Source organism: Euleptes europaea, chromosome 16, assembly GCF_029931775.1.
Source record: "Euleptes europaea isolate rEulEur1 chromosome 16, rEulEur1.hap1, whole genome shotgun sequence".
Classification (NCBI taxonomy): Eukaryota; Metazoa; Chordata; class Lepidosauria; order Squamata; family Sphaerodactylidae; genus Euleptes; species Euleptes europaea.
This window is the reverse complement of record NC_079327.1, coordinates 34,226,002-34,240,204: the sequence shown is the minus strand read 5'-3', so window position 1 is coordinate 34,240,204 and position 14,203 is coordinate 34,226,002. Positions and strand designations below refer to the sequence as shown.

Here is a 14,203-nt window from a genome sequence, read left to right as displayed (position 1 = left end):
CCGCTTCTAATATAAATTGGCCCCAACAGAAATTAAGGTCCTTCGAAGAGTGATCCCAAATGTGTTGCTTTTATATTGTATTTTAGAATAGTATTTTATTGTTGTATGCACATATTTTAATGGAAGAGAGAGATGAAAAATGTTTTTGTGTAATTAAATCCCGTGTGCTTATCTTTGGGTACTGTGCAAAATAAGGGAGAATATAGGAATCAGTAGAAACCTCTCCAAGATCCAATTAGTAATCAATCCAAGAAAATCAGATGAAGCACTGAGATGTCCATTGTTCCCAGGTTAAACTGTTGAACTGTATAGGTACCTGATAGTATCACTCAGTAAGGGTCTTGAAGGGGCTACATGCAGGGTTGCCAAGTGGCTGGTTTTCCACTGGTCTGACTGGATTGTCATCCTTCTGACTAAATGCCAGATGAGGGGTTTTTTTTTCTTATAACAAAGAGTCTTTATTAATCCATTCATCCATTTCTTCATTCATTTATTGCTCGTTGATTATTTCCTTCATGATTAGAACAAGTTAGATGACTTTGATTAAGATAGGGGTTTCCCCTCCAATCTCATCTGAAGTCACATGTTATTTTTTGATCATGAGAGAAATAAGTGGGCAGGTAGACAGTTCCTGCCTTGGCACTACAGCAAATATTTATCCTCTGGGAAGAACCACTTAGGGAGAAGGGGAGAAGGGGGCATTATTCATTCAGGAAGAGTACAGAGTAGAGGGAGGTATCTAGACCTATTCAGGTGCCTAATGATATTATTATCGGGTAGGGTATAAACCCCTTTGCCTTTTTGGTATCCATTTTAGTCTGTGGATTTCACTTGAGCCCCAAAACTGTTCTGAAAAACATACACTCCCAAATTGCCATTCACAGAGTTTGCACCATTAATGAAAAAGAAATTTTAATGATTTTGGATGTTAAGAGTTCTCCTAATTGCATAATACTTTTTTTTCATTCTAGGACTCTGAATTTGACCCATTAAAGTTTACTAGTACTATCGAATGCGAGGAGCCAAATAATGACTTAAGTAGGTTTCGAGGCTTCATGTGAGTATATCCTACAATTCATCTGTTCTGTTGACCTTGTTTCGTAATCATACAGAGAAAAGTTAAGATAAATCAGACATGTTTATGTGAGGAGACCAGTGTTGCTTGAAATCAGATTGACTGGATGGAAATAATGTTACCAACATTGCTGTGTTTATTTCCTATCTTCACTTTGAGAACCTGAAACATTAGCATCATTATCCCTAAGCGATGAGTCATCCTGAATGGGAACTCCCAAGCTCTGCTTTCATCTAGAATTCTGTTTTAAAGTTGCTATGTGGCACTTTTAATATTGTTCCACCAGTCTGGTTCCATTTCTACTTATCCCACTGTGCCAGTCTGGTTCCCAACACAGCTGACTCATTTATGGAATGCAATTCCCAAGCTCTATCTGTATAGCTGGCCCTTCATATGGAACACATAGCTTTTCAGAAAAAACTACCTTGGATATCCTGAACTTTGATATCAATCAATCAATCAGTACCTTTACTGGCATAATCATAACAAATTCTACTTAAAATTTACCAGTCAAGAGACCACGGTATCTAGAGTATCTGCAATTGTCGCATCGTGAACTTTGATATCTTACCTAGTAGCTGATGTTTTTCTTCCAGGACCTCACAGCTATATTTCTCAAGGTCACAGGTGCTGATGCGCACCATGACCACTGACTCCTCCCCAGCACAGTTTTATTTACATTGTGCATTAGGCCTACATTCTGTGCACCAGACAGGGAAATCACCATGTAGTCAAGAAACCCATCACAAATCCTTTTCTGTGTAAGATCAGCATAAGAAAAGATTCATAGCCTGAATAATTGGCCCCTTCAGTTTTCTTCTCACTCGGTATGATGCCCACTTGACCCAGACTCTTATTCTCCATGATAGCAGAAAAGCTGTCATCATGGGAGCAGCTTCCTCTACCACATCCCTAAAGAGCTTCTCTGGCTATGTATCTCTGTGCCTCATTCAGCTTCTCCAAATCAGCCATTCTGGGCTCAAAAGGAATGAATTTATTCCCTAAGAGCCAGGAGGTCATTTCCCAAAGCAGACACCCACAGCTTCTGCCCAGCAGGCAGATGGCTATATATGTGGCATACAGCACGCTATACTGAATAGGGCCCCCGTTCTTCAATTTTGTTTGTGTTTTTATTATCCTTACTGTAGTGGTGGGAAGTGTGTGCCCTTTCCTGGCCTCCTTACTCTGTTGCTATATTGGTCTACATGCTTACCTTGCATAGCTTCTTACCTTTTTCTTGATGTTTTGTTACTCAGGTTGTGTTACTTTGTCTAAAGGAGGAATGATTTTCAAGCACTTGGTCAATATTTAGCTGTTCAGTTGGTCATATTATTATTATTATTATTTTGCTAGTCAAATAACCAAGCCCTAAGATCTTTGGTTTTTCTTCTGTGATACTCTGTGGAATGTAGGTGGCCAAAAATAGGATCAGAGAGGAAGAGAATACATTTCAATAAGCCATCTAGTGCAGGATAGCATTTAGATGGTAGCATCTACCCATTAACCATTCACCTTCATAATATAGCTCACAGGTAGAAAGGGTAAACAGTCAAGAAACACCATGAGAAAGTTCCTTCAGAGCAGATATCCCAAGCAAACATTAAAAGAACATTTAAGTGACTGAAGCAAAAGAGCCAAGCAGCAGGGGGAAGACCTAAAAAGGACATCCATTATGTTTCAGGTGTTGTGATGTTCTAAGGGGAAAGGCTATCTGTCTGTCAGTTTCAGGTCTTCTTGGAATTTCGTCATCATCTGAGCTGGCCCTAATTTCTGCATAACTGAGTGTTTAGAGGGCTTTAGTGAAACAAAGCAATGTTATTAAGTTAAATAAATAACTTATTTATGAGTGAGGTTTGAAAGGCATGTGTGTGTGTGTAAAGTGCCGTCAAGTCGCAGCCGCCTTATGGCGACCCCTTTTGGGGTTTTCATGGCAAGAGACTAACAGAGGTGGTTTGCCAGTGCCTTCCTCTGCACAGCAACCCTGGTATTCCTTGGAGGTCTCCCATCCAAATACTAACCAGGGCCGACCCTACTTAGCTTCTGAGATCTGATGAGATTAGGCTAGCCTGGGCCATCCAGGTCATGCAGTCTAGCTTACTTGACTCCAGATATTTTTGAATGACCTTGGTTCCATTATTAGTGTTTCTAAAAGCATTGCTGGAAAGTGGATTTGATAGCATACAAAATGGCAGGTTTGATCTTTTTAACCCTTTATTGCAAGATTATAATTCTCCTAAGAATTGTATTTTCTTAAATAAAGTGGTTAGTTAAAAATAAATATTACTGGTGAATTTTAAGGAGAATGTTTATGGTTTGAATAGTTTTAAACTGATTGTGATTAGTTGTTTGTTTTAATGCAGTGCTTCTCACTTGTGCAGTTTATCTGAGACATACTGTAAATGTCATATAATATCATTGTTTTAAGCAATGGAAACATAGGGGCAAACCCAAAACAGTTTCAGTCAACCATTCAGGACAAGGAGGTCACTGCCGGTATTATCTTTTTTCCATTCCATAAGCTACAATAAGATTTTAGGCGATGATACGTTTCAGCTTTTATAAACCTCGTTTTGATTCACAGTAGGTAGGCTGTTCCTGTATCTTTTGGCATCTCAAAGAATTACTGACCCCTATTATCAGTATGCTGCCTTGAAGACTTACAGCAGACAAACTGTAGAAGAAACATATGAATCCATTAAAAAATCCAATTCAGTTAATCCCGTGATTCTCTCTGTTGTCTGCCTCACTACTGAATTTTAGATAGCAAGCTTCTTGGGGCAGGGACTTACCTTTTTGATTTTATTGCCTGTTATTATTTAATTAAGATGCCCCACTGCTTTGTCAGAGAGTAACTTTTTCATTATATAAAATAATTACCCAAAACAAAACACATAATGCTATAGCAAAATAGCTATTTGATAAGTATACTATTACAGTATTATCCTTCAAACCTAAAACACTGTTTGGAGAAAACTGGTTTGAGAGTGCTACAGCCAACAGCATCTCAAGAACTAGGCTGTGGTCTGTGACAGCTCATACAGTAGTACGTTGAGTTAGTCTCTAGAAGGTCAAAGTGCTTTCTTATCTTTTTTATTTAATAGAGATGATTGTCAGAAAAGAAATGCTAAATATATGCTGCATATCACACATACAGTACTGAAGTAGATGAGTTCTGACCAGGGTGGATTTGATTTAAATCAAATCTATTTAAATCACAATTTATGTTACTAGTCAGTAAGACTACATTTAAATCATGCTTTTCTATATGATCAGCACTTCTCATGATGTTGTTTCATTTGGGTGATCAGGCCTTGCAGTTCTTTGTTGCAGTGTTTGCATTTTGCACACATGCCTGCCTTACCCATAGGTAGATGAACTTAATTAAAATATTCCCAAATTGAGTCTCTTTTATGGCCTGCTGCCATTACAGATTGTCTCCTCCAGGGAGAAAATAATATGATAAACCTCAGACTATACACACAAAGATCCCAAGACTTGTGGAGAATTCTGCTCAAAAGGTTTCCCCATCATTTTTACTGCTTAACCCTCCCTCCTCACACTTAGCTCCTTGTGCAGATCTATTCCACTCCAATCAATCTTCTATTCATTGAACTTCTTGAAACTTAGCACTTAAGAGGTAAGGGGTTGATTCTGTGTACATAGATTTGCAAAGTAGCAATGGGAATGAGGTCTTTTTCTCAATTGTGTTTATTTTATAACATTTTTGCTGTGAAGAAGAGGCATGTTATCTGTGCAGACATAAATTCTCAGTTTTAAGATCTGCAAAACCAAGCATCTGTGATAATATCTTCTAGATAGAACAATTGCCCAAAATAATCTTACAGAAACTTCTGGAAGAGCACAACATGGATTAATTTACCAAAAAATTTAAACATTGTATGCATATACAGTCTCATGCTACATAATTAAAAAACTAACCTTTATTTCATGATGAATAACCTTTGGACTACAATGTATCTTAAATAGAAAACTATCTTTAGATAGCTTTTTCCTCAAAAATCATTTTATTTAAAAAATGTGATTTAAATAAAAAAAATGATTTTAAATTTTTTTTCCCTACCCTGGTTCTGACTTACTTTAAGGTGTGGTTCTTAATGATTACAATAAGATAATGCCGCTGTAACATTTGAAATGTATTACTATTATCCTCACAATCATCCTTCCACTGCAGCCCCTTCCGTTATTATTTCATGTCCCTAATCACTGAGTTACCTGCAGCTATGCACTTGATTTATGTTCACATCCCACATCAGCTACATGCTCCCTTCATTCATACCAATACAATAAGAATCACTAGTGTATAAAATCAAATGTTTTTAATTTAGATCATCCTCGCTGATAACATCCAGAAGCCCCTATGGAGCTACTGTGTTTCACATATGAATTCCTACATTACATCTGCACTGCTGATTATTTATCACCACTTAAGCCAAGGTGGGAATATTATCACTTCTCTCCAAGCTAAAAACACTAAACAGCTATTGAGAGGAGAGATTTCATGTTTGCAGCATCATGCACATAGCCCTTTGCTGCACATGATTGTCTCTGGAAGCAGGCATTTATCTCCAAGCCTCAGTTCCCATGTCTGTGAAATGGAAATATTACTTTATTTAGCTGAATGGAAGATGACCCTGTGTATAACATGGTCCCCATAAAAAAGTGTTATGCACAACAGGTTTTCTTTACAGTACATTAATGCAATTTGGCACTCTCTTTTTTCTTGACACCAAAAAAATAAAAATAAAAGCTCATCTTTCTTTTAGATAAATAGATCAATTCGATAATCTTCTTTGATCTGATGACGAATCAAGTACAGCAGTTCATGTGTTTGAAGTGCCACAGAAAATAGAAGGAAGGTACAGTTGGAAATTCATGTATCACATTCCAAACTGAATTCCCATTCATAAATATTGAAGATTCCTCAAATCCAAACAGAATTACTTTTGACATTTGGAATCCATCAGAAGTCTTCTGATCTGATAGATCATGGCACCTTACTGTCCAGTTTCATTTTCCTGGTAGACAGGAAGGGCAGCATACGTGCCCGACGGAGTCGTCAATTTACAGAAAAGTTGGCCTGTCCACTGCCAAACAACATTGTTCTGTGTGCCATTTCTGTGCGGAGTGCTTCTTCTCTCTGCCATTATTTCACTAACCAGCTTTGCCAGAACTTTCTGGTTCTGTGTAAGCGTGCTATGTTTATTTTCAGGGGCTACTCATGCTGTAAGACAGTACAGGAAGTAGGGAATAGAAATAGAGATGGCCTCAGGCTCCATTCTCCCTTCTTCCAGTGATACTAAGCCTATTAAAGCATGACAAATAGGCAAAGGCTGCAGGAAAGAATAGCAGCAGAGATTGAGGAAGGGGGATAGGCGCAGCTATGTCCTCCCGCAGCAACAAAGAGCAAACAACACCTGTAGGTGAGTGAGAGAGATCAGTATAGTGTTTAAATGAATACCCTCAATGGCTGTTGCTAGGCAAACACTACTGCCAGCCTTCAAGCTTTGGTTTCTATCAGTAAAAGGCAGGGGGGAGGGGGCAGGGCTCAGGGTTGAAGGCAGTCTCACTAGGGCCTGGCCCAGCAGCGACCACCGGGTGATTTTCTACCACATGACTTGCATAACCCAGGCCTGGCTGTTTGTTACTATTCTATAATAGCTACCTTACAATAGCCAGTGTGGTATAGTTTCAGATTAGGGTCTGGGAGACCCAGGTTTGAATCTCCACTCTGCAGTGGCTCCTCACTGGGTGACGTTGGGCCAGTGACACATTAGAAATATAGAGCTGGAAGGGACCCCAAACCCCCCTGCGCTATGGAGGAAATACACAGCTCCCCCCTCCCTCTCTCCCAGTGACCCCTGCTCTATGCCCAGAGAAAGGCAAAGAAATTTTAGGATCCTTGGGCCAATCTGGCCTGGAGGAAAATTCCTTCCTGGCCCCAATGTGGTGAGCATATAAGAAAAGGCCACAAGTGTGGAGCACTGGCTCATTCCTTCCTGCCCTCCCTCTGATGATCTGCCAAAATCCCCAATGAGTCATCGAATCAGCATTGCTGTTGGATGGTCGTCTGCCTTCTGCTTAGAAATCTCCAAAGGAGAGCCCACCCCCCTTTCTATGTTGAGTTGCAATGACATCCCTTCTTTTTTTCTTGCTAAATTTGCAAGTTGATTAGATCTCTGATAATTTCAATCCAGTTTGGCAAAGAATTAAACCTAGAAATGTGTTTCCCATTAAAGTCAACTAAATGACTATCAAGTTAATTTCCCAATACAGCTAGGTGGTGGTGGTGGAAAGTGCTGTCAAGTCACAGCCAATTTATGGTGACCCCATAGGGTTTTCAGGGCAAGAAAAGTTCAGAGGTGGTTTGCCATTGCCTGACTCTGTGTAGCAAACCTGGACTTCCTTGGTGGTCTCCCATCAAAATACTAACCAGGGCTGACCCTGCATAGCTTCTGAGATCTGATGAGATTCATTAGCCTAGCCCATCCTAGCAAATATCAAATCTGGGATGCTATTTTTCTTAGAATTAAAAAAAAACTATATAAAATGCCTTTGTGTGTGCTTGCTTTAAGCATATACAGTATTAGTCTTTTCCTAAAAATAAATGTTTAATTATATTTGACTTGGGAAATTATTTTCTTCTTAATATCCCCCTTGCAGTAATGCACTCTCACAAATAAAGTTTCCTCCTATATGGAGGAATAAGTATAATAAGTATGGTTAACAGGCAGTAACAAAGGAATTGATTGGTTTCATTCAAAGGTTTCATTGACAAAGAGCTGTTAATTAATTTCAGTGTCTTACTCTCAGTGTGGATTATTTTGCCCTTGGCATCAGGACTGCTCCTAAATGGCAGATTCTACCAAATGGAAGTTTATCTTAACTTTTTATACAACTAAGGGCAGTTCCTTGAAAAAGCAACATATCCCATAATCTGATAGTAAAGAAAGAAATATAGGAAAGCAAAGCTTATGGGACAAAACAAGCTACATAAAGGTCAATCAAACAGACTCATGCACTTTGGGGAAATTATGGATTTTACAGGGATATCTCAGAATAAAAGAAAATAGGGTTGTCTCCACTTTTAAAAGAAGTAAAATTTCCCACATTTTAAGAAAAAAAATAGCAGTAGAGAGCAGAATGACATTTAGACAATGATTCAGTCAGAATGCAGATTAAATTAAAAGATAAATATTATCATTTCTAGAAAATGAGTCAAATATGAATTTGGTTACTGTTTGGGAAACATTTAAAACCTATGTGAGTAGCCAAATTTTTAATTTTGGCTCCTATTGTAAGAAAAATACGGAGAAAGGAAATATAAAATTTAAAGAGAAATTGACATTCTTGAAAGGTAGCCTGTAAAGATATAAGAAAATAAGAATTAAACGTCAGCCAGAAGTGATGGATGCTCAAAACCTTGCAGCTGTTGCATTCTAAATAGACTCATTATAATAAAGGCCTCTTTACACATTATGAATTATGTGCACTGGATTTCCCACCCTGTTTCCTGTATAACAGTCAGGGAGTTGCAGGTTCCCCTCATTTCCCACATACATGGTGCCCAATTCAGCCCATGACCACGACATGTGGAGCAGGGGCATCAGCCTTCTTCCCTGAGCAGTTTTCATGACCTGAAACAGTACTAGGAGGTGCTGTTTGGACCACTGAAGATATCATGGAGAGTTATAAACATCTGGAATAGATACCAAAGGAATTTGGTGCCCATCCTTGATTTACCATGAAGGTTTGTTGTGGCAAGTAGCATGAATGTATCATGCTAATGTATCAAGATTATGTTGCCTGTTATAATGGGGAGAAAAAGATTTTCCTTTCCTTTTATCCCTTAGAAGATCCTTGATCAATTGATCTTGAGCAGCATATATCTAGTGTTGGAGGGATATAAGGACTGAAACAAATCTTGCCACTGACAATGTAGCCTTGGGGTCCCTGTCGCTTAGTAAAAAAGGCATTATGTCAGTCACAGAGGCATTGGATTTGTATATTAAAAGGGGGGAAATATAGTTCCTCGTAAAAGCGGCATTCCAAAAGGACATGGGCTAAAGAGTCAATAGAGCCAGAAGAGCAAGGGCAGATCCTGTCAGAGTATGGTATATTCAGAATTCTGCCCTGCATTACCATAGAAGGGTTAGCATTCAATCTAGCCAAGCAAAAAGCTCTACAGAGACGAGGAGTTGTCAGATAATATGTATAGGCAGGCAGACCACGTGGAGGGGGTATTCCGAAGAACTGGGATGAACAGACGCGACGAGCACGAAAAGTAGTGCTGTTATAATCGAGCTCTTTAATGCGCTTTTTAATTTTGAAGAAAAAGATTTTGACATTTGAGGAAATCTGGAATAAAGGTCAGGATCACTGTGTTGTGCTTTCAGTATTTAGAAATGGAGGACCAAGTTGCAAAACTGTAAAGAGACTGTCATTCAAAACAATTGCTAGCATTGGAGCACATGGCTCTAAATTTAAAGACACGTGAAGCTGTATGATCAAAAATGAACAGTGTTTTGGCACGTGGATAACCTCAGAATGATGTACAAGAAAATGGGAGAGTGATTTGCATTCTAACTTGTCAGGAAAAGTTGGGAATGATATTTGTAAAACAGCAGTGGTGGGAATTTCCCCATTGTTGCGTGTAAATGAAATATTCAGTTGCCTGAATTTATCTTTCTAAATTTTCGAGAAACTGTTTAGAATTCAGTTATATGCTTCTCCTTCTCCAAAAATAAGGAGCAGCTATTTATATAAGTTGTTGCCATCTTCTTTTTCAGCGTCCATACAGGTGGGAAGAAGGTTGCACTGTATAAAGATAATCTTCTATTACGAGGATGTACTATTAGAAATACAGAAGAAGTCTCAGGGATAGTCATCTATGCAGGTAAAGATTCAGCAAATGTTTTTGTATTGCATGTGTTTTGATCAGCACCCAAACTCTACATGTTATTCTGCGATGCAATTCCTTTGGCAGGGCATGAGACGAAAGCCTTATTAAATAACAATGGACCACGTTATAAACGCAGTAAGCTTGAAAGACAAATGAATGTTGATGTCCTTTGGTGTGTCCTCATACTTATCGTGATGTGTCTGTTTTCAGCTGTTGGTAAGTTCTCAATTTTTTTAAAAAAAAATTGATAGCAAAATATTAAAGTCAGGAAAATAAGAAATGCAGATATTTCTGCTAATTTATGTGTAAGTATATAAACACTGAGCATAATTCATCTTTGTGAGGAAACAGGACTCTTAATTCTTTGTTCCTGCCCACTTGGGAGTGAGGAAGTAACTTGGCCTTCCTAGGTTAAAGGTTAAGATGTTTGTTGGTTTGTTGGTTTGTTTTTAAAAAGTTAAATTCCTTCATTGAGTTACACGGGCTACACCAACTATTTTCCTGGCATAGCAACGCTGCAGCATATAGGGGCGTTCCTAAGCCAAAAGAGGTTTGGAAGCCGACTAATGTCAGCTCCATCCCTTCAGGATTGCACAGTCAGTCTCTCTCTCTCTCTGGATAACTTCCATTACCACCATCAAGTCTATAGATAAAAGGAATTATTTGCCCAGAGACTTGAATGTAGGCTCCCTTGTCCTTGTAGTCTTAACTGATGAACACTCCTGTCCTGAATACTGGCAGATCTGAGGACCAGAGGCAGGTAGCGTGGTCAGATAGCAGTCTGAGGGTCAATCTCCAAAGGGTTCACCTCAGAAGTGAAGTACAAATGCCAAGCCAAAGTCTGTTCTGAGGTCAAGGCCACAAGAGTCTCAGTATCAGAGGCAAAGTCCAAATGCTAAGTGAAGATGCATTCCAGGGTCAAAGCCACAAGAGTCTCAGGAGCACAGAGCAGTGGTAACAAGTTATTCCCACAGTGGCCTGGATGCAAGTGCCTGCTTAAATAGGTCTAAGGTGAACCAGCTGTTGCTTGTTCCCCTGTCTCAGCATCCCTTGCCTGGTGGATCTCATTAGCCTCATTACTGTCAGCAGGGAGTATTCTTCACTGGGCTTGCAGTCTAGCACTCCTCCTACGATTATGTAGTAGTACTCTTAGCGTTTGGTGCCTCTGCTCTATCTGCTTTGGGGGGCTCTTTGGTGATATTGCCTGCAGCTGGCCTTCTAACACAGGTACATCCCTTGTGCTGGGCGGTTGTAAACATGGGGAAGCCTCATCTGTCTGTGACTGCTCAGCCTGCTGCTGTTCCTCCTTTCCACTGCCTGCTGCTTCAAGGTCCTTCTCATCTGAGGAAGCCTCAGCAGGCTGCCCCATGACAACTCCTGAGGTAATTACACTTGTCAAGAATAGGGATGCTATGAATCTTGCCACAGACACATTCAACTGTTGAACTTACAATTCTCAGAGGTGGTGATCAAATGTGAAGACTGCCAAACTGGTTTGCATATGGTTTTCCCAAAATAGTTTATGCTCAAAGATGCTGCTGATTCAAATTGATCGGCAGCCTTCAGTGTCACTAAGGACTACTTAGACCAGTGGTTCCTAGCCTGTTTTACTTGTATACCCCTTGGCAGTCCATTTCCATAAATTGCACCCCTCATATTACCAAAATGTTTCTAATTAATATAGTTACTGTTATTTCAAATTTATGTGTTGTAACTGTAAATAAATAGCCCAATAATGGGATTAAAAATCAATGGAATAATAAGGTGAACTGACAGTGCATATATATTTACAGCTACAAGCACCAAATAAGGAGCCCCGTGGTGCAGAGTGGTAAGCTGCAGTACTGCTCACGACCTGAGTTCGATCCCGACGGAAGTTGGTTTTCCATTTCTTTTGCAGGTTTTCTCCTAGGAGAAACGTGTAAATTAAATATGTTGACTTTGCCACTTGATGTTTACTTTGTATTTTCATCTCTTTCACCTGCCTTGTAGGTCATGGAATCTGGGTCTGGCAGTATGATGACAAGAGGAAGCCTGTTTTTGATGTCCCAGGTCCTGATGGAAATTATTTGTCTCCAGTTGTAGCTGCAGTTTATTTATTTTTGACGATGATCATAGTTTTTCAGGTAACCATGTGACACATAATGGAGACAGCTTTTAGATGTTTCTGCCAATGCATTTGTGCTACTAAATACATTGTTTCATTTCAGTGCTAACAAAATTAAGATAATATACAGCTAAGAAACAAAATCTTACTGTCTCATGCTGAATACTTTTATGTGCAATCCTAAACAGAATTACACAGAATTGTTTAGGATAGCTCTGCTGCCGACTCTGCTTAAGACTGCACTGCTGTGATTCACACATGTGAATAATATTCAGACTCTGCAAAAAACAAGTCTTGTGCTGAAAACACACTCAGTTAAATAAGTTGCATGGCAATAGTTGATTGTGAGCTTTTCAAAACTTTATTTAAAGCATTTGAATTCTGCCTCTCCAAGGCTTGAGGCAGCTTCCAACAAAATGACAATTAAGCACAATTTGAAATGACTGTGTTATAAACAATGGTCAATTAAACCAATATAATCTACAGCAGCAGTAACACCCAGCCTCAAACACCATTCATCAGCTTCAAGGCAGATTACCAGAGATGTGCATTTGTTTCCAAATGAATACAAACAAACCAAAAAGCACCATTCATTTCATTTGTTTGAATTATGAACACAAAGAATGAATAAGAGATTGCCATTCCTTGGTTCTCTGTGTCCTAATAGGAGAGAGACTTTCTTGTCTCACTATCTTCTATCTCATCTCCTCCCTCACTGAATTTACTGTGTTGTGAGAGGCCGCTGTTGTAGCAGCACCAGGCATTTGGTGGCTAACTTAGCAAACAGCCAGTAGGTTGGTGGAATGGGAAAGAGAAGACTCTCCCACCCCTCCCACAACCTACTCTGTCTTAGTGCATCCTGGGCAATATAGCCCCACCACCACCACCACCACCACCCTGGCTGCCTGAATGGGAGGGAAGGGGCTTTAGAGAAGGGGCTGTGGCTCAGTGGTAGATCATCTGCTTGGCATGCAGAAGGACCATTTGGATATTTATAACATCATTCACAGGCTATACAAAATTATCAACTTAAAAATTAGCCAACCAAGCCCCAAGCAGGCAGCTGCCCCAGATGACCCCCCCCCCCAGCACGGGCATGCAGGCAGGCATCCAACCGGTGGCGCACTCACCCACCTGGTGGCACAGGATGGTCTGTTGCACCAGCCGGGCGTAGCCATCCAGCTGCACACCAGAGTTGCTCCTGCTCCGCAAGGTCGGGGCCAGATTCTATAGCCGGCTCTTGCTACCTCCACCTGCAGGGATGAAATGAGGACACACTGGCTAAGAACTCACCCCCCCCCCCGCATTCTGGCCCTGCCCCCTTTAAGCCCTCCATTGTCACCACTTCTGCCCCCAGCCCTCTTGTAGTACAGAGGGAATACGTTTATCCACAGCCCGGGTGCGAAAGGGTTAACACAGTTTCTTGGGTGGTCCTAGCAGCTCCATAGCTAACTACTCTTCTGCAAGGGGGGAAAGGTTCTTTTCTTGGCAAAACAAACTCACATCCGCCTTGAATACAGGCTATTCCTGTCCGCAGGAGGGGGCGGATCACCAGTCTTACATCCTTCTGAGCTAGAGATCTGCCAGGACCCACAAAAGGCCAGACGAAATGATTTCGTGAGCCTCAAACAACCCCCGGGCCTGACGTTCCCCACCCCTGAGTTAAAGGAACCAGGCAAGTAGGTTATGTGAAAGACTTCTACCTGAGACCCTGGAGAGCCGGTGTCAATCTGGGTAGACAGTACTGACTTTGATGGGGCAAGGGTCTGATTCAATATAAGGCAGCTTCATGTGTCCATGTGTTCAATGTAAGCATCCAGGGCACTGGAGGAGAAAGTGGGGAGGAGAGCCATTCCTTTACTGTTGGCCCCTCCTACAGACTGGCCAGCCAGCAACATGGCTGGCTGCTTCCACCACAAACCTCAGTAGCAGCCATTATCCACAGCATAGCACATGTAATGGAGTGAAGCAGGAGGGCTGTGTTTCCCTTGGAATCCTTGGAAATGAAAATGAATGCAATAAAAAGTTAACATGTACAATAATTATTACAAAAACAATTAAAAGGTCTTCAGTGAATTTTTTTTTTAATCTTGCATATCCA

General features: G+C 40.4%; 1 protein-coding gene across 1 annotated transcript in view; it reads left to right on the top strand.

Moving 5' to 3' along the window:
- The window catches only part of LOC130488160 (phospholipid-transporting ATPase VA-like), a 114,167-nt gene that overhangs the window by 82,954 nt on the left and 17,010 nt on the right, over positions 1 to 14,203 (top strand). Inside the window, exons 3-6 of the mRNA XM_056861763.1 lie at positions 972 to 1,057; positions 9,883 to 9,989; positions 10,080 to 10,211; positions 11,988 to 12,121. Of these exons, the coding sequence (XP_056717741.1) occupies positions 972 to 1,057; positions 9,883 to 9,989; positions 10,080 to 10,211; positions 11,988 to 12,121 (459 nt within the window). The remainder of the gene's footprint in view (positions 1 to 971; positions 1,058 to 9,882; positions 9,990 to 10,079; positions 10,212 to 11,987; positions 12,122 to 14,203) is intronic.